General features: G+C 39.9%; 1 protein-coding gene across 1 annotated transcript in view; it reads left to right on the top strand.

Annotated features, from left to right (window-relative positions):
* atrx (ATRX chromatin remodeler) overlaps window positions 1-21,422 on the top strand; it is a 41,205-nt gene that overhangs the window by 15,435 nt on the left and 4,348 nt on the right. Inside the window, 11 exon segments of the mRNA XM_030145346.1 lie at window positions 225-319; window positions 430-569; window positions 1,364-1,514; window positions 1,637-1,737; window positions 3,031-3,139; window positions 5,807-5,984; window positions 6,637-6,678; window positions 6,681-6,830; window positions 17,551-17,700; window positions 19,259-19,375; window positions 21,254-21,349. Of these exon segments, the coding sequence (XP_030001206.1) occupies window positions 225-319; window positions 430-569; window positions 1,364-1,514; window positions 1,637-1,737; window positions 3,031-3,139; window positions 5,807-5,984; window positions 6,637-6,678; window positions 6,681-6,830; window positions 17,551-17,700; window positions 19,259-19,375; window positions 21,254-21,349 (1,329 nt within the window).

A 21,422-nucleotide genomic window follows, 5' to 3' on the forward strand; every position in this document is an offset into this window, starting at 1 on the left:
CCACACTAAAAAAACAACTCAAAACCTGTGAATACATCAGTACAAATAAACACACACTGAAACAATGGAAACATACTACTGAGGGGTCATGCACCAGGAGAGAACAACACACATATTGCAACTGTGGCAGATTTTTCCCTTATGCATCATTCCTGTTACCCAGTGTTTGGTTGACCCTGTATCACCCACACAGGCCAGTGTCACAAGAGTGCTCTTTATTACAGGGTTTCTTTGACGAGGACAGTATGGATGATTTCATCGCTTCCGAAACTGAGGAATCTTCTATGAGTCTGAGTTCAGCAGACGAGAAGCAGAAAAAGTAAAAGACATAAGATTGATGTCCATTTTTGTTGTTCACATACACAAACAGAGATACATCTGTTCCCCTCCTGACCCTGTCTGTATTAACAATCCATCATTCCTTTATAGGAAAAAGAAGCGAGGGAAGGGAAAAAATAAGGACTCTGAAGATTCGGATAGTGATGATGTGGAAGTGATCAAGGAGTGGAACACCAGCTCTCGAGGCAGGAATGGAGAGGGTCGAAACAGAGCCTCCCCAGTAGAAGAACGTAAGTTTGATCTGTCCGACAGTGGCTTCATATGCTGAACTGATGAGTTCATTGATGGTTTTAGGGCTGCTGCTACTTAACATTTTTCCTTTCTGTTAATCAGGTGATTATTTTAAGAATTAATTGGTGAATAAAATATAGGAGTTTTCCTAACCAATCTCAAACTATTTATATGTAGTCTGAGCACAAGTTTAATTGTTGCACTTTATGTAAACTCTGCCAAAATTTCTCAATCCCTCTGGAGAGAAATGATGATAGGAATAAGTAGGATTGACCTGAATAGACAGTGTGGGTTTTTTTTTTTTCTTTTTTTTTGTCTCTGACATACACCTTTTGTAGATCTTTTTCTATTTGTTGAATTGGAATGTATGTTGATTTCGTTGTTGTAGATCCATAGCTTAGCAAAAATGTTTTTTTTTTTTTTTGGTCAAACAAAAAAAGGCATCACAGCACCTAAACTCTCTGCAGGAAAACTACTGCCTTGAAAAATACTTAATTGCAAGGTTATTCAATCAGCTGTCAAGTATGACAAAGAAATGTCTTCACTATCCATATTAAAAGTTAGTTAAGGTAAGTGAATTGATCACTGATCAAATAATGTGGATTGCATAAATTATGTTTAATTAAAGAAATGTAAATATCCTCACATTTGTTGGTTAATGTCCTGTTTTAGCAATAGCATAGTGACTTTTCAGAAACCTCTGATGGTGTGGCTCCGTTTTTGAGACTTGGATGTTTTTGTCCCACTTGTTGTAATGACCATCCACTGACTAACTTTGTGTGTTTAAAAACAGCTCGACCCTCTAGCTCACAACCAGGGAGTCCCAGTGCTGACTGGCACAAAGAGTTTGTCACTGAGGCTGATGCCGAAGTCATTGAGCATTCTGGAAAGATAGTGCTTCTCTTTGAGATCCTCCGGATGGCAGAGGAAGTAGGCGATAAAGTGTAAGTCCTGAAGACACAAACTGTTGAGCCTTTTACTGTGTGAGTGGAAAGTGCTTGGGTTAATCACAGTAGACATGGTAAAATGACCCTGGCATTATCTTGTTATTTCTGTCCCCACTCAGGTTGGTGTTCAGTCAGTCTCTTATCTCACTGGATCTGATTGAGGATTTCCTGGAACTGTCTTGCCGAGCTAAGGATGAAGATAAAATATCTCCATACAAAGGTACATTCCTAAATGCAGTTTGATGTGCTCCTGTGAATTCAGGCCATTGAGTCTTCATATGTTTTTAGAAAGCCTTGGAAGTCTGAAGAGATTTGTATTTATTAAAAAAAAGTTTTGGGTTTAAAATGTCCTGAAAATGATTTGACAGGCTCAGCAGTAAGATGTTTTTACCAAATTTAAAGTTACATTTATAGTCAAACATGGCTGGGTTTTGAAGTGAGGAAGTCAAACTTTTTTCATTCGTCTCACACTAAGTTGAACTAGTTACCATTAAACAAACTCAAACCACCTCATCCTAATGTAATCGCTGCATATCCAAACTAATGTGTCATGTGGTTCATGGGTAACATATTGTCCTCCTCTCATGAAAAAAGCTGCTTCTGAAGATAAACATATGACACCAGAAAATGATACAACCACCAGCACACGGCCATCAGCCAGTATTGTTCTGAATTCATATAGTGAAACTCCAGTCCCAGAGTAAATCACTCATCACTGCTAACAAGGTCTTAAATTGTATTCCCAGTGGTCTTTCAAAGGCCTTAAACTCATATTTAACTTTCTTAAACCTGTTGAAGCCCCCCCTCTTACTGAATATTAAGGTTTGAGAGGCAATTTTTGGTTTCATGATGTGCTAAAATCACAAAGTAATGTAAAGTAAGTACACCAGCTACTGGTTTATAGAACTTGACAAGCCTAGTTGTCTGTTCCGAGCTTCATTTTTGTGGTTTTACACTGTAGTCTTTGAATTGAGACTGTATGTCGGATGTAAAAAAGCACTAACAGGAGAAGTATTTTCATATGGAGATGGAAGTTTCAGACAGCCTGCATGCAACATGTATTCTCGTACATACTGGTGTGGTTATTACCCTTAAACACACACAGACGCACACAAACACACCGCCGCTGGTGTAAGGTCATGTTCCTAATTAAACTTGAGCAGCTGTTTTTACTTTCATTTTGAAAATGATTAGACCTTGACTTTTTATTCCACAAAAAAATGTTTGCTCAAGGGTTTGTAATTTGTAATGAAAAGATCACAGTGCTGTAATTGGAAACATACTGAAATGTTGGTTATGAAGGCTGGTAGGGGGGTTGGCCATCTTGAAGGCTAAACACGGCTGGCCTCTAACCAACACAACCATCTATCTGCTGTCTGCTAATACCCAGCCTAAGTCCTTTTGACAAGGTAAAGACCTAGCTGATGGTGATGCGTATGTTGTTGAAATTCTTCTGGAGTTTTGATGGTGTGTAGTCAAAACCTGATCTTTTAAACCTAACATGTCTGCGTAGGTGAAGGCAAGTGGTTCAGGAACATTGACTACTATCGTCTGGATGGCTCCACCAACGCCACCACAAGGAAGAAGTGGGCTGAAGACTTTAATGACACCAGTAATACAAGGTAGCACAAAACGCTTTATGAAATATCAAATCTAAATGGATTTGGATGCATGGTGATGGATACTGGATTGGTTCGGGCTGGTAGATATTTAACTGCCAGTATCAAACCAAAAGGTCACTAGGGCCTTTTCAGAAATTTTGTTTGGCAGTGCATTGTGGGAATGGGAATTCCACAAACAGTAATTTGGCTGTCTTTTTTGAAGTGCTGAACCCAAATGTCACCTTTACCTCCATCCACCGATTATACTCATTCTTTAAAAACAACCTGGTGGACTGTATAATACTCCACCAGGAGGTATTGTGATCACTTTGCTTTGTGTGTTTGCATGCGTGTTTGTTTGTTTGTTTGTTAGCAAGATAACTCAAAAAGTTATGGATGGATTTTCCTGAAATTTTCAGTAAATGTTGATGCTGGCACAAGGAAGAAATTATTAAATTTTGGTGCTGATTAGGGGGGAGATTTGTCTTGGCGGAGGTCTGCGCTCTTGGAGTGCTTTTCTTGTATTACATTGTAGTGATCTGGCTTGTTTTCTTGCCCAAATCTGAGAGGAAACCGGCTTTTTTGGTTGGTCACCATTCCCCACAATGCACTTCACGACAAAATTTCTGAAAAGGCTCGAGGGACATTTCAGTTTGTTATGTAAACAAGCAGACTGTGCTTATGATGGAGTCATCTTCAAAGTTGTTCACAGTGAGGGAAGTGATTCAGGTGTGTGAGCTCGGAAAGACTAATGGATTAGTGATAATTAGGCTATCACTTGGGTTTTACAAATTTGAAAAAAAGATGATTGTGATGAAAGTCTACGCTGCTTTAAGTGTTCAGTTTCAGTGTGCATTTACTCAAGAGTTTCCCTAGCATGTGCAGAAGAAAATAATGTCAAAGATAATAAGTCTGTCAACTGCAGGTCCGGCTCTCAGCTCTGACATGCAGTCAGTCATGCAGATGCTTTAGAGTTATGTTAGAGTATGCAGTAGGCCACCGCAACCTAGGTAATTATTAGAAACAATGTAGTGTCACAAATGTACTGTTTTTATTTCATTTATATATTGGACTATATTTCAGCATAATCACGCAAATATATTGAGCTTTTAGTCAAATAACTACAACAAAAACCCATCACACACAGCCAAAGTCTATAATTCTGATTCAGATTGAGATTTTGCTTCAGGAGATTGTCATATGGTCTTTTAGCTAGATCACCAAGCCCTATTAAGACATAGTCTTTCACCTCTCAGTAGATTATCTTACTAGGGTTGGGAATCTTAGTTGGAAGGGCCGATATGATATGCATCTTGATACAGTATATTAAAGATACATGTGTGGCATGTCACAGTACAATTCACACCCAAATCACGATACAGAGTGATTAAACACATTCGAATTCAGCACATTCATTCTGGTGAAAGAATATGCAATGCAGTTCAATGAGTTTGATTATTTATTTATCAAATAAACACCATAACTTTTCACAAACTGGCTTTTGTGCAATTTTCAGAACATGTGCCTCACATATACAGTCAAATGAAAAAGTTAAGATGGCCCCTTTAAATCTTTGTTTTCTTTACCATATCTGGGATTCTGATTTTTTTTTTTTTTTTTTTTTTTTATAAAAATACTAAGATATGGAACACATATACCACAAGAGATGAAACTAAAGAAATGCTTTTTAAAATATGTTGGTAAATTCAATATATTTGGGAGGAAAAGTTGGGACACTCTTATGTTCATTATTCCTTCCAATGCCTAAAATGAAGATTGAATGCACCTGGTCAGATGCAAACCAGTTGAAGGTCATTAGAGTTTTTTTTCAGGATTCTGTCTTTTAAATAATGAAGACAAGGGTGTCCTAACTTTCCCTCATAAATAAATAATTATTATTTGGAATTTACCAAATACCGATTTGCCGAATCAATATAGCATTCATTGGTGGCGCATGTACCACAGTGCATCTGCGGAGCTCATACTGTAGTGTGCAGTGTACACATCTGCGAATCCATTAACGTGGGTCTTCAGAAAAGAAAAACTTTACCCAAATAAATGGTAGCACTTTTAAATGAACGTAAAAATATATTCTGTTGAATGGATCGAATTTTATCGATACAAACATTAAATAACCGATGCATCTCCATTAGAGCTGCACGATATATCAATATGCCACCACACCAACAGATCAGTTCCACAGGAAACACTGCAACGTTGAAAAATGAGCAACAAACAAGAGGAAAATCACTGAAAACGAGACTTGGTGCCAAAAAGAAAAGCAATGTCAGTTATCAAGAAGCATTTTTGGCTATAAGAAAGGATGATATTGAAACTCGTGCCTGTGCCGATAGTGCCTTGCATCTGTTGCCACAGTGAGAGGTAACACAACTAATTTGTTTGACCATTTATGTCGGCATCACACAGCTTTTTTTATTCTGAGTATTTGTTTTCATATTGCAATTATATATGGTAGGGTTAAAAAAATTGCATATCAGCTTTTTTTCCAATATCGTGCAGCCCTTATCTCCATGTCATTCCAAAATGTTCATTCACTCTCAGCTTCTCTACTGGTGTACTTGGATCGTGCATGCGCATGTTGGTGTATTGGTGTGTCGGATCATCTTCCCATCCCAAATTCTTACAGCTCCCTCCTCTTTCCCCTCTCATTCCTTCAAACTTCCTCAGAGGCCGTTTGTTCCTCATCTCAACACGAGCTGGCTCCCTTGGTATCAACTTAGTGGCAGCAAACAGGGTCATCATCTTCGATGCCTCCTGGAACCCTTCCTATGACATCCAGAGTATCTTCAGGGTCTACCGCTTTGGCCAGCGTAAGACTGTCTATGTCTACAGGTTCTTGGCCCAGGTGAGCTTAATGAAAACAAAGACAAAACCAATAAGCCCAAATGGTAACCTGTTCAGAATTCAGAGAACAGTGTGTCTGTTGTTTTTATTGTTAGTGTTATTTTCATCTAACAAGCACAAGTAACAACATCTGGCTAAAGTGTTTGGAAAATAACAAATTTGAAGTGTTTAGCATGTGGTACATGAAAACACTGAAATTTGGAACTGAACGAATTCATGGAGAAACTCCTGCAAGTAATTGTGGGACTCCTGTTTTCCTGCATATCCTATATACTTTTTCTTATAAGTGTGGATGTGAAATAGGATGGAAAATGTTAAATGCTTCCATAATATTCTTTAAAATGTGTGAAAACCTTGAATTAAACATATTTCACACTCGATCACCTTTTGGATCAATTTCCATTGTAGGTTGTTTAGCAGTTTCAAGACACAAATGTTTACTATTCTTTTTAATGGCTGTCTTAATGTGTTGTTTTAGTTGAGGGTTCAGGTAAACTTAAATGCTTCAGTAGACAGTTTGGATTGGTAATGAACTGATCAAACTGGAAGAAAGTGAATACTGTGTAAGCCCTAACTACTTTACCAATACAGAACAAGCTGAACTAGAGGGAATTAAGGAATACTTTTTTCATGGATTTCATTATCTTCTTCAGGGTACAATGGAGGAAAAGATTTATGAGCGGCAGGTCACTAAGGCAGTCACTGTCCATTCCGTGTGGTGGACCAGCAGCAGATTGAGAGGCACTTTACCATGAATGAGTTGTCCGAGCTCTACACTTTTGAGCCCGACATGGCGGACGATCCTTCTGAAAAGAAGAGCAAGAGAGCCACGCCAGTGCTCCCTAAGGTAAACAGTCATCCACTATCATCACACCATGCATGCGTTAATACCAGTGCTCAAACGGGACTGAAAAATCCTTTTAGAAATTGAATTTAGGATAAATCAGACTTGTACATTGGGCTTTGATGAACATGGACTTCAGATTTTATGGAGTTCTTTGTGCTTGATCCCTAAAAGAAATGCAGAATTGCAGGATGAAACCCATTAGTGGTAGTAAATTTTATTTCTCTTCTCCAACAAACATTTGATGGCAATGAATGGAAAAATCCACTTCACATTTAAAATGGCAAACTCACACCAAGTATGTTCTTGTTTTTGAAGTTTAGCACTTAAGGGATAAACTGTTGTATAGAGACAGTGCCAGCTTGTATCTTGCTTGGCCTTTCCGGGATCTTTCTAGTTTATTTTTGTTTCCTTTCATAATCCTGTACTTGCCTCCCTTCTCCTTACTGCAGGTGCTGTGTCACTATTTGGGCCCCCTGGGGTTTAATAAGAACACACGCCCTTACATGGGCCATCCAACCCCCGCACAAGCTGGCACAGATTCATCTGTTTACTGCTATTTACTAAATAGTCTTCTCATTGCAACACTGCTGTGGAGCAGAGCTGCTGCACCGCTGTAAACCTTTCTTCTTTTCTTCAGTCATCCTTCTCTCTTTGTTGTCTTCTACTTTTCTGTTGATCCCTGAACTACCCCCTCTCCCTCCGCTTTTTAAAGTTCATTCAGATCATCTTAAGTGGATTTACCTTTCTGTTTTGGTTTGACCTGGGTTACTTTACAGAAATCTGTAAACAGAATGGATAAAAGAAACACTGCAAACCCAAATCCTGTTCTTTTCAGTGGACATTGGAGAAGCCTTACTGTCCACCTTGACAAAAAAAAATGTGATTTCCATTTGCACTGTTGAAAGGTCTTTATCAATAGGCCCTTTTCCACTGCAGGAACTTTGAGCATTACCCAGATCTTTGAAAAACCTGGGTGCGTTTCCATCTAAATTACCCAGACAGAAATCTTTCCCTCGCCCACAACCTTTCCCTAAAGAAGTTTCTGGTAGGGAGGTAGTAATTGTGTTCATGTGTATTAACAGGTAGGAGCGCTGCATGAATCCTCCCAACTAGCAGTTGATATCATTGCTCTCACCTTCCATGTTGCTTTTAAGCAGGAGTTAGCCTACTTAGAGTGCAGCGGAGCACAGTTGGAGGTTTGAAGAGGAAAGATGTGTTCATTGAGCCACGGCCTGTTAGATGTGTATGATCTTTAATGAGCCCAGTGACATTTATGTGACACAGTATTAAAGACAGAGAGGCTGACAAGCTCTTTAACAAGCTGACCTGTTTGGCCAGGGGGTTTAACTGTGATGTGGCAGCAGGACTGCAGTAGTACGGAAGGAATTTGCTGTCTGGAATGATGTGAAGATGAGTCAGACGCCCTCCATCATTTTAAGCCAACAGAACTCTGAACTGGAGAGAACGATTTGTGTTACTTTACAGAAAAGTGTCAGCTGCTCTGGCCTGAGACAGTGCATTTCTTTAAAACTCAGGTCACATCGTTCACAAATACAGGTTGATATTTGTGCACAAGAAGCTGAGTGGTGGGGAAAATAAAAAAGCTTTCGCCCCCCTTGACATCAAGGTTTATACTATATTGTCCAAATTTCCCTGCTTGGGCCTATTAATGAAGAGTCATCTGAGCATTTTTTTTCAGCACAGACACTAATTATTAGCTATCAGGAAGATTGATACATATTTTCAGCCGTCATGCATTACACGATCATCCCCACATGCCGCTCCTGCACCAGAGATAGGGTCTGGCACCATCCTACTATCCTTCTGGAATGAGGAAAAACTGTCTAATCTGTTTTAAAGAGTTTCCTTTCCTTAAATGCATCTCACACATCTTGCGTGGCACTAAATATTGGATGTAGTAACAATGCTTTTGTACAATTTTGGGAGAAGTTTTGGAGGAACATGTGCACGAGGGGACACAAGCCTGGGTATTAACATGAGAAAATACCCACGAAAGATGATGGTGTTCTTGTTAAACTTTTCCATTTTCAATGTGCAGTTTCAGCGTGGAGGTTGTGTTTTTTTTCTTTTAGGTAACAAAACACATCCCTGTCACAGAAAAAGACAGGGAGCAGAATGCTGACTGAATACTCACCTATAGCAGGTTAATTCCATCTTGTTCCAAAGTACATCCATTGAGGCAGATTACATTTGCAGTAAATAGGACTTTGGGGTGGCGTTTTCCAACTCTAGCAAAAATCTTTGCTGAGAGGCCACTTTCCATGTTGAACAGGGAGTGTTTAAATATAAAAATAACTTGTAAATAAATACTCTCTTCTAATTTCAGTGTTGACAGTCCAGTACTCAATCACTAGAACTGAATCAGTGTCAAATAAAGAAATGAAATAATTAAAGTGGATATTGATTGGAAAAATAATGATCCTGATCATTAGAAAAATGTCCAAAATTTGATCTAATAATCTGTCTGTACTTCCTCATATCCTGCCATCTTTTCTGCTTTTCTCCTTGTCCTTACTGATGTCCTCTTTCATCCCATTCTATCATTACCCCACTCCCTTCTCTGCCCACTCTCTGCATAGCCATCTGTTGGTGTAACTTGCCACTCTACCTCTGAATGTTCAAAGCGAGATCAGTAAAGTTGTTTTTCTTTTTCTGCCTCTGGGATCCCCAGCTTGATGAAGGGTCATTATTTAAACCCCTCTCTTAAAGATGTCTCAGAGAAACTAATTGGAGACAAAGGAACAGGCCCACTTCCACGTAATGACAAAGGAGGTCCATGCGACCCAGACATGAGATTTGACTCCCCACCCACCCATCCTGAGACACCCTCACCTATTTCCTGTCATCATATTCCCTCACCTAGCGTGTGACCACTTGCACAATTGGAAGTGTTGATGGGGTTTTTTGGGAGCCCATTTTCCCCAGCACTGCTTTCTCTGAACATGTTGCAGCGTTGTATGCTGACGGTCAAGCTGGCAGGCTGTGGGCGTATGTCTCTGTCTGTGTTCTCAGCATGTGATGGCTACAGTGGTCATTAGGCCCTGTCAGGTACACTGAAAGGCTGTGGGGAGGCTACATTTGTACCACAGGACAGACTGGAGCAATAAGCCACACCATGCTTGTCTCATTAGGGGTAGGAAGCCTCGTGGACCTAAAAGGAAAATCCTCCTTCAAACACTATTTAAGCATCATATATCATCAGTCTGTGATGTTCAGTGCATTCCGGGGGTTATTTTCTGATGAACATATTGTAAATGAGCTTTTTGTCAAACGCCATCTACTTGTGCTTGGGTAACACGTTTCTTACACTTCTCAGGGTTTTGCCAGCCTTCAGAGAACATGTCTGAGCTTGTTGGATTGCAGGTGGAGAGAACACTAATGATAGTAACAGCAAGCGACCACGTTCTTGCTAGCGAGAGCTGTTGCTCTTTTCTGTATTCAGGTCTGTTGAGACTGTTGTCTGTGGAGATACTGCTGTCTGTCCTTTATCTGTAATGATGCCTTTTCTATGATAATTGACCTTGAACATGCCATGTAATGGTTTCAGAAAGAAGCCTTTCCTGTCAGACATGTCCTTTCCTCCTTATCTACATGAAACTCGGCTGAATATTTTTAGGATTTTAGTTGGTTGGTAGTGGTTTGACAAAATGATTGATCATGCTAAAAGCCATTAGTTGCAGCCCTAAAAAAATGCACAACACACCGAACATGACAAGTTTTAGATAGTGTTGTGAGACTGATGTTACAAGCCTGTTTGTTAAAGGGCAGTGGAAAGACATGAATGGGTGTCATTAGATGAGAATTTACAGAGGCAGCATAAACTGAGGCAGGAATTAGTTTGCAAACTTTGGGTTTCAGTACAAAATTATATCCAATAGGAACAGTCTGGCCAAGTCTAATATGTATTTTAGGCAGTGCATTATAATGTCCTGTCAGTGAAGTCCTTTTACCGTGTGTGGCATAATATCATCAAAAGTCCTCATATCTTTGTATTTTTTCAGTTAAATGCAAAAAAAAAAAAATTTTTTTCCATTGAAAGACCCACAGTCAAAATATCTTTTTTGAATGATCTCAATAGTTGTTTTTTTTTTTTTTTTTTAATCTTACTATTATTGAAATGTTTTATGAATCTACTTCACCACTTAGATTTTTAATTGAGAAGAAGCTTAGAAAAGTCTCTGGGATCCTCTTAGGACACTCATTCAGTTAATGTGAGTCTACTTGGTTTAGGACAATCATCAGACTTCCTTACAGCCATGAGGTGAAATTCACATGAATAATGAAGAGATGGCAAAGTTAGGCCTTTCTGTCTGAACTATGTTCAGTGAACATGCATTCAAAGCCAGTCCAGTTTACAGACTGGGCTGCAGTGCTGAACTGGTCAACACCTCCAGCTGGGAGTAGTACGCTGTTAACAGCCTTCGCATTTTCTTACTTGAGAATTATTCAGAAACCCATTTTATTTTTTTAATGTTTTTCTGCCAGTCGTGTTCTTACAGATTTCATGCGTTTCCCTCCTGACTTGCCTGTCCAGCTCCAGCTGGCTGGCCCTCGCAGGGAGCTCGACTAGAAATACACCCCCCACCTTGACTGCTAGCTGAGGCTTGTTTTTATAGGAATGTGGTATGTTTATTGTCTTTGTTTAGCCCTTTGTGACATGCATGATTTTGTTTCTTTGTTAATTGACTGACAGCTAGATAAACCCCCTGACTCGTCTGCAGGCCCTGGAGGGTGTAAAGACAACGTCGACCTCAGCGCAGTCACAGCGTTTGTTCACAGAAACTGTTTAGAGTAGGCCAGTAGGGTTGTGTGTATCATTTGTGTGCAGCTGGTGGAGGGAGAGTTTGACAGTCTATGTTTAGGTATTACAAATATCTCAGCTCATCGCATTCCTGCTGCTGGGATCCTGCCTTGGCCCCCTGTGTTGCTATGGTTAACCCCATCTGCGTCAAATGACGTTTCTGGCAGACGTAGCTGCTTTGAACACATTTATTCAAGCCTTGGCAACTCTAGAAAATAGTATCTACTTTCAGAAAACAGAAGATCCCTTTATGTTACTTTGTCATATAAGGACATAATTCTTCTTCTTTGTCCCGCCACACTGGTGACAGCTATGTTTTCCTGTTGTCTATTTTCGCATCCAAATCTCTTGAAGGGAAAATTGCAGGGACACATCAACGGAATTTTTTTCATTTCTCACAAACATTCACTTTGACACACAGATGAACTGATCATATTGTGGTGGTCAGAGGTCAAGGTCACTGTGGTCTCATTTAACTAGCAGCTGGCAAGAACTCATGAATTCATACATGAAATAAAATGTTAGTGATGACATCTGTATACAGTCTTCACCCCCATGTTGTGGTGCTGAACATGAATACTATTAGTATAGAGATTATACTACTGTAAAAATGAAGAACGTGTTGACATCTTCAGTTGTGTTAAAAAAAAAAAAATACACTAAAAGTAATGAAATGCAACATTTCATTATTAGAATTTCTAAAAAGGCCAGGATTCTTTTTTATAGAATATGTAATTTTATTCCTGTTTTTATTTGGATGACATTATATCCCTTTTGTTGATGTTAAGTGTATGAAAACCTTCCAGTCTTAAGTCTTGATAAGAAGTGCATGAGGAGCACCTGAACCTGAAAGTCTTTCTACAGACAGTACTATAGGTAATCTATAGCCCCCTGATGTGTGGGAGAAGTACTGACCTAAGCCTACATGTCCTTATATTAACACTAAGGTTTAACATTACTTGCACAGATTTCATTAGACTAAAATAAAAACAAACATCTACTAAAAATGATGTGAATAACACATTTGTACATGGCCTGATTTGTGATCAAGGTTTCAGTCTGATTGACATCAGATAATTTATCAATGCGGCATTACTAGAGGATATGTAGGACATTTGATCAGGGATTGAATCAATAACTTCATTTTTCTGGTATTTTATATTTACATTGACCTTAAATGCCCACTTTGTCAGACAAAGCGTGTAGTTTCTGTTGCATTCATTTACTAATAATTAAGCATTTTTTCTCCACCTGCTGATGTTAAAAGGTGAAGATGAAACAGGTCACATGTAGTAATCAGTAAGTGTTCCTGTTGATGCTGTAGTATTGGTTTGATCATTTTCCTTCTTCTAGTGTTATTGATAAGGTCATAAAGTTATTAGGCATCTACTTTCAAGATGTGCACATCCCCGAGTCTGGTTCACTGGGTGTACTTTGCCAGAATCAGAATGAATATTTCCATTGTGCAATGGCAGGATTGTCTTTCTCTCCGTCTTCTATCTCTGCATCAGTGTTGCTACTGAAAAGAACAACCACCTCTGGGTTCCAACTACACCCTAAAAATGGCAAATTTCGACAAAGACACATTGTTTTACGTTTCGTTTTTTGTTTGTATTAAGCCATATTAATACTACAGTATGCTTCCTCATGCGCACATGTTTTACCAAAGGTCCATCTCTTCTAACTGCATTTTGCAAAAGCAAATGGTACCTGTGAACCCCTCAAACAACTTTGATAGCTTTCACTTCCATTCCAGAACAGTAGTGGAGGATGTTGTACCCATCTTAGAGTGAAGATGGGTCTGACTAGATGTGACTACAGATACACTGTGATGATGACAACTCGCACTATCCCAAACTGCTGTAACAGAAACCCCTAGACCACCTTATGTGTTTGTTTTGAGATGCCTAGCTGCACCTGACCCATCATTTGATGTTTTTATTAAATCCTTTCAAAGTCTTCACTGTATACAATGTATGCATTAATATTGACATGGATGTGAACTGCAGCTTGGATAGTTATTGATGAGATACAACTTGGAGGCAGTAATTCCACTTGCACTTTTCATCTGCTCATTTACAAGTTGTTTTTTTTTTTTTCATTGCAGTCCTGTAGAAGTCTAGCATTTGCAAATTTTCATTTCTCCTCCTTCACTTTTAACACTCCCTGTGAGTTGTTTTTCTCTGTTAAATAGAGGTTTATTGTTGTGGCAATGACAGACATAAAAACGGCAATCACAGAGCCACATTGAAACACAATAAGCAGCCGTTTAGGTGCAGGAAATTGGGTTAACAGAGTCGACAATGTTCTCAGCTCGAGAAAGTATCTGATAACATGGCCAAAAATTCTGCTGTATAGAAACCAGAGCTATTAATGCAAGCGGGTGTTTAATTGCATCAGACCTTTTACAGTTAAGCGTCACCTAAAGTCAGTGGGTAAAGTACGTGTTGGTACCTGTGCCAAGTTGTAAAGTCTACATGAGGCCCACTTATGTCGACTCCTAAATTTTCATCCTTGTGATGTAAGAGAAGGCTGGTTTCAGAACGGCTTTACATCATTTATGGACTGCTGGCAGGATAACAGTTTTCATAATCTTTGACTTGTTTAGCAGTCAGCTGCAGCAGACTCCCAGCTCAGAGCTCACTTTACATTATTAGCACATTCGCAGACCCTTTGTTGAATAAAACATACTTACACCGCATTTAGATAGCAGATTAGGGAGTCAATCTGAGGCCGAATTTATTCTTTGGTTTAAATTAAGGAAGGCTTGTGTTTATCCAAGCCTCGGCATCCTCATTATGAAATGCAAAAACATAAACACAGTCTGCGATGCCCCATGCCAAAATTCCTTCTGAAATTTGACTTGTAACAAAAACTCTCTCTGCTCCCCATATTTTTCTCAAAGGAGAAAAAGGTTGAGTCGAGTGGGGTAATTTACCACTTTCTTTTCTGAGCACGTGCCCACCCAGCGTCCCTCATGCTTTTTCTGTTTCCCTTCAGTAAAGCGATAGGCTTTTCCATGCAACTCCATGAGGATGACAATAGCCCTAGGTCAGGTTACCTACAATCATTAGTGTTGGCTCTGAACACATACACACACAGCGCACCAGGCTAGGAGATGGACCGGACCACCCAGAGCCATTGCTAGTGGGGATTACTTAGGTACCCCAGAATGCACTGGGTTCCAGTGGGAGCGTCTGTACTGTCATTTGACCTGCAGCTCCACTGACCCGTACCCTGTCAGTAGTGAAATGTGCTCTCTGTCCATCCATTTGAAGAACACGTACAAACACTGTCTACATGCAGCAGGTTTTTATCCTCAGCTAGGAGTGGAAAACTAACGTTAATAGAAAAATAAAAGTCAATGAGCAACCTTTTCTGTAAGGCTGTAGTTATTTCAGATGAAGCCAGTTTCAGGTGCGCTTTTCACTCTGATGTGTTCAAGAGGAAACATACAGCTTGAAACATAAGCCAGTGCAAAGCATACAATGTCAATTTAGCAGTGATGCTACCTCTAAAAAATCTTGAGTCTGTAACATTGTTGCCTGTGGCAGCCACTGTTGCCATGGTAAAGTGACATGATGCTTGTCACAATATACACAGGCTATACATTCACATAACCAGAAGAATGCCAGCTTAAATCTCAGTAAAACCAATTGTCGGACACTAGAACACAATCCAAAAAGCAAGCATTTTAATGGGCAAATGTCTAAAACAAGCTAACAGTCTTAGACCAGGGTATGTCATGAATAATTTCATGAAACAACAGATCAGTGTGACAAACACTGCACCGCTAAACTGACACTAAGCAAATTCCACATTCTTGTCAGTTCTGGACCCTAAAAGCCAAACCCAAGGCTTCAGAAAAGGTGGCAGCGAATGATGTCACAGGGGCTACATCCACTTCTTTGGTCCAGTTGGTCGTTGTTTTGAGAATAGTCCAGCTCAGTCTGCCCTAAACACAGCTTACCTCGTCTGTATGGGATGGTTACACAACCTATGGCCTACATTAGCCACTCAGACTCTAAATGACTCGAGCTCTGCTACGACAGCCTGTCATCTAGAACTTTAGCACCGAGTCTATTTTGTCACGTCAACTACTTGGTTCTCAGCAAAAATAAAGAGTGACATCTTTCATTTTAGTTCCAGTTAGAGCTGTAACATCTTATAGTCATTGTTGACTATTAAATTAATTCAGTATCAGTTGATCAAGACTTGCATGTTTGAATAATTTCCATTTTCTGTATTTTTGTTTGACTAATTGAATATCTTCAAGCTGTGGACCAGACTTGTTATCTGAAGATGTATTGGGCTTTTGGAAACACTAATCTTTTCCACCCTTGTCTGATATTTATTTATAAATTAATAGAGAAAATAAATGACAGTTATTGACACTGAAGGCAATTGTTAGTTGCAGCGTCTGAATACATCATAGACATTGAAAAAGTATAAACATTCATTTTCTTAGACTTACCTTCTTCAGGTTTTATCCATCTAAATCTAATATAAATGAAATTTATAATGAAACTGTATTGATTGCCAATAAGGCTGGCAGAAGCAGCTCCATCACTGCAAGCTGTGTCAAATATTACAAGAATTGATCACTGAATCATGTTGCAAAAGTTACATTTTTGTGTCGAGTTTAGAAACGCGTCTTATTTTGTAGGTCTGTGACAGCCATGTAATGGTCAAATGCATGAACTGGCATCGCCTGTGACCTGTATTTGACCTTGAGCTTTCCTCTGTTGGCGAAACAAACCCACGGCGGATGCCTTTTTATCCCAGTCAGGCCAACAGGCTCTTGTATGCTTTTGTGTCCTAATTGGAGAGCAGAGCAGCAGTCGAATCACCGGCTGTGCCTTTGCTCCAAAATGTCTGGTAGTTCAAGGGTGGCCTGGTTTTTTCCTGATTGAGTGTGATGGCTGGGAAATACAAACGTGTCAACAAGGAGCACAATCAGGCCTAAGTGTTGGAGGTTGAAGTTCTGTGTCCTTGTGGAATGCCTCCTACCTGTTTTTGCCACCTTATCTGTCACTTTGTGGACGTGTGCAGGGCTAAAAATAGGGTTTTGTGTAGTTCACTTGCAGCTTGATTCTCCCTTTGCAGGATCTAGTTTCACCCTTTCTGGATGTTTTTTTTTTTTTTTCTGCAGATTTGTGATCAGCATTCACTGCCTTAATTTGGTGTTTCTGTTCTGTCCTTTTATTCATTCATTTATTTATTTATTTATAGCCTCTCAAGCAACATCAATGATTCATTTGTTTGAAGCTTCATGTTAATTTTCAATTTTTATACTGTGAGTGAGAATGGAAAGAGCTCCTTTTGTGTATTGGCCCACATTGAGGTTGAGGTGATGCAACTTCTGTATGATGTTTCCAGAAAGACGTTCAAGTTTAACGTAAAGTCAAGATGAAAAAAAAAAAAAAAAGCTAACCTGCTGCAGAGAGAGTAATTTAAACCATGTTTGTATGAGCGGACGCTGGCCCGGCTCTCCAATTTTACCTAGGTATTGTTTTCAGTAACAATGTGGTCATGGAAACGAGTCTGACAAAAAAGCTTAAGTCATTTATTTTGTTTGTTTTGCTTTTTATATGTTGTCTAATCCTCTTACAGGCAAATCCAATTTTTTTCCCTTCTGAAATCCACTCACCACAACACACTGTTTGTTGCAAAAAAGAAATGAACAAAGGATTTGTCCACTTATTTGTATAAAATTGACTTTAATACTAAGGAAGGGCAAACAAGACACTGCTGAAATTGTCTAATTTGTACTCTGGTATTGAAGATAAACAGCCTGTGGTTCAGGTGGCCCTCAGCCATCTTCTCCTCTTTTCTAATGTTGACTTGAAACCCAGTGTGATATCGTTTTCTGATTCTTTGTCACCCCTCCTGATTTAGGATCTCTTCCTGGCTGAGCTGCTACAAAACAACAAAGACCAGATCGCCTGTTACCACGAGCATGACTCGCTGTTGGACCACAAGGAGGAGGAAGCCCTGAGTGAGGAGGACCGCAAGGCTGCTTGGGCCGAGTATGAAGCAGAGAAAAAGGTAGGAAATGAGAAACTCACAGATCGGCTCACATCCAGAATCAAAGGTGGACATGTATGGCACTTAACCTTCGTGTCCATCATTCCCCACATCTCTGATTTCTACGTTCAAGGTCGAGCTATATGAAGGCCTGCTTTTCAGCCCAGGATGTTAGTTTGTGTTGGATCTTTTTTAATCCTTTCATCACAGTAAACAGATGACGGAGCCTTTCCATTCTCCTGTCTGTGATTGTCATTTTGCAGCAGGCTAGTGATCTGTGAAACGAGCACTGCCGGAGTCTGAGAGTTAGGGACTCTTTCCACTGCCCCCTCCCCTTTCCCTGTCTTTCTATTCTTGTAGGACAAATCAATGGGCAATTAGTGGGGTTTATTTGGAGAAGTGTATGGAGGGGGAGCTGATGTTGTAAGAGATCAGGAGCAGGTCTCCTCTCCCTCCCTCTGTGTAATCCTAGATTCTAATTCACTCTAATGATTATTTTTCCAACACACTCTTTCTCCTCTGCCCTCTGTGCGCCTTAAGCGGCTTTTCCCTGCAGCTCCTCTGCTTTTCAAGAGAACAGAGGGTTCCCAGTCGCAGAGGCCCAATATGTGGATTTCATTTGTTTTCGCATCACTGCAGTCTTTTATCCAGTGAAGATGCAGGAATCAGTTGCTGTCGACTGAGCTGCCGCAGTATCATGTTGTATTCTTGGATCTTTGTGGGAGAAACAACTGGAACGTAACCCTGCCTCTGCTAATGTCTTCACAACTTAGGGGTTGGCCAGTGGCAGCAGGGAAAGGCTGTGTGTATGAATATCAGATTTGCAACTCAGGAAATGGGGGAAAAACTGTGAGAACATGATCAGGCGCCCAAAACTAAACTGAACCCAGTAGCCCTCCTGTCTCTCTGGGACGACCTCTGCTCAGTACAGATCTCCGTGAGTCTCGTGTCATAAATCTCCAAGCTTTGGAAATTAAGTCCAGTCTAGATTTTTGTGTCTATGTGAAGATGTATGTAAGTCAGTGGAGAATCTGGTGACAAGGAAGTCCAAAAGAGGCTGCTTGCTGAAAGTGAAGTGCGTGTGTGCACATATGTAGTTGTTACAAGGTTTTGTTTAGGCCTGCACACCTGTCTGTGACCAAAGACTGTCCAAAGACCCCCATAGGCCCCTAACAAACACACACACATACACACTCCTACATACCGGATGGCCAGATTACAGGGCACGGGAAAACCATCTGCAGCAGAGGCTCAATTACACACAAACATCGGCATCCTGCTGGCCTTTACTGGGACAAGACTGTTTACCTCAAGTCACTACACACACAAATGTTAACAAGGCGATGTGTTGCTCTTCTACGGTGAAACAAGCCACTTGTGTCAAAGTTTAATAACTTTATCATAGATTTTGTTCATTGAACGTGAGGTGAAGAGCCAGACAGTCGCTGTATGAAGGAGTTTGTCAGGAGAAGTGTCAGTGATGGCATACAGTCTCCGATCATGCTCTTGGTAACTCTTTAACACCTGTTTAATAGTTGTGTAGTAATCCTGTCTCCTGTCTCTATCTTTCATCTCTCAGGGTCTGTCCATGAGGACCAACTACCAGTCTGGTTACCCCCAGATGGACATGGGCACCTCAAGCTACTTCTCCTTCAACATGGCTGCTTTGGCCTCCATGACCAACCAGCAGCTGGAGGTAAGTAATGAGCTCCACATGCCCCTTTCCTCCCCCCTCATTCCCCACGGCATGGCGCCCCACATTCCTCAGACCCCACTGCTAATTGTGACAGCAGACTAGTAGCTGGCGAGCCCAGCTCTGCCCTGCTTCTCCACCCGATAGTTTGTAATACTCCATGTCTGTGGCAGCGTCTATTTATACCCAGTGGCACATCTGACAGAGGGCCAGGACAGCACACTGGTCATTGTCAAATCTTTAATACACACAAACAGTGGAAAAATGTGATGAAATATTTGGAGATGTTTTTAGTTTTGAGAATTGTACATAAAACTCCTCCTCCATCTCAGGCTTTTGTTACACAAAGTACAACCTATTAGATGGCCCTATAAGAAAAAATACTTCTCATTATTGAGCTTTGTGGATAACAGCATCCAAAGAATGGAATTCATAACCACATCAGAGAAATTAACACTCACCCTTCTTTCACTGGTCAGCTGAAAATGTGGCTCATAAACTACCAAACTCAAAAACTGAACATATCTGCCCCTACCGCTGCCATACTGTGGTAAACCGTAGTCTACTTCATTTTTATCAATTGTTTTCATTAATGATTTGTATTACATGTGATATTTCTTTTGCTAATTTTTCTATAATTGTTGTTTCTGTTCTGTTCAAGCTGTCTTTTAGACAATAGGCATAACAGAAGAAACATTAGCCACGTTGGCTTACTGACTCATTATCCTTATGTTGATTTATGAGCACTATCTGTCAAATAAAGCAATCAGGAAAATGAAAGACAGACAACTGGCTAAAAAAATAACACATGCTTGTTTAGAGCTTTATGACCATTGCATCTCTGTTTTGTTGAAAGTATTCACACTTAAAAGCTTGTAAAAGTAATTCACATAGTAAACAAATGATGCATCCTGTGAGTATTTCAGTAAAAGCTCATTACTAGGGATGGAATCAATAAGTTTCCGTTGATACTAGTGCAATTGTCAAGTCCACTTCTCAGTCCAAATTTTTAATGATTTTGCTAGGGGTTCCTGAACAGGCCTAAAGTACTCGTGTTTTATTATCTCTGTTTGTCTGACAATGTGAACACTCAATAGTACCACAGATAGTGAACACTGTCTTTCCTACCTTGAAGTCAGCCCAGTGTTACTGTATTAGGAAGCTTTTGTAATATGATCTAAACATAAATCTCCAAGGTATGGTTGCAGCCATTTGTCTTTATATAATTAAGTAAATCCCATATAGTTTAGGTGAGTCTGAGCATGTTTCATGCACATGAAGACTTCTTGATGTGTGACATAGTTAATGTTGCAGGTGATAAATGCAGTTGACTGTTGGTATTTATCAGAATCAGAATATGCTTTATTTGCAGAGTATGTAAATGCATACAAGGAATTCCTTGTCTCTCTAGATTAATACAAAATATAATAAAAGTAGAACAAGAAAAAATCTATATACATAAAAGCAGAGCTTTCTACTAATATTAAAAATGTAATGCCTAGTTTAATTTCATTTTCAAAGATACAAAGTCACAGAATATTGTCCTGGAAGTGACTGTGCAGCAAATGAGACACAGATGGACAAAGCTAAGGGATCAGAAAGATGCAACTACTGCAGCAGCTCATCACTTAAGGTTACCGTTATGAGCTGGCATCAATCTAAGAGAAGAAAATACAAGATTAATGATGGGGGGTTTTTTACCCCCTTTTCATGATCATCATCTGATCTGACTTACTGGCTACCTGACAGGTTTAGTAATAATAATCTGCACGCTGAAAAAAGATGAGGCGTAACCTTTTTTTTAACTAATTCCTACAGTCTTGCATTAATATTTGCTCCAACTGCAGCTCACCAGTAATAAATATGTTGTCTTGTCTTCAGGATCTTATCAACCAGGGACGGCAGAAGGTCTTTGAAGCAACAAACTCATTGAAGTCTTTACGTCCGGAGGCACTAGAGGACACTATTGCCAGAGTGGTGAGTGGGAAAACATTTATACAAACAAGGGCAAAGTCTTTGTCAGAAGAATTCCCTTAACAATATCCCTGTT

Source organism: Sphaeramia orbicularis, chromosome 10 (assembly GCF_902148855.1).
Source record: "Sphaeramia orbicularis chromosome 10, fSphaOr1.1, whole genome shotgun sequence".
Taxonomy (NCBI): Eukaryota; Metazoa; Chordata; class Actinopteri; order Kurtiformes; family Apogonidae; genus Sphaeramia; species Sphaeramia orbicularis.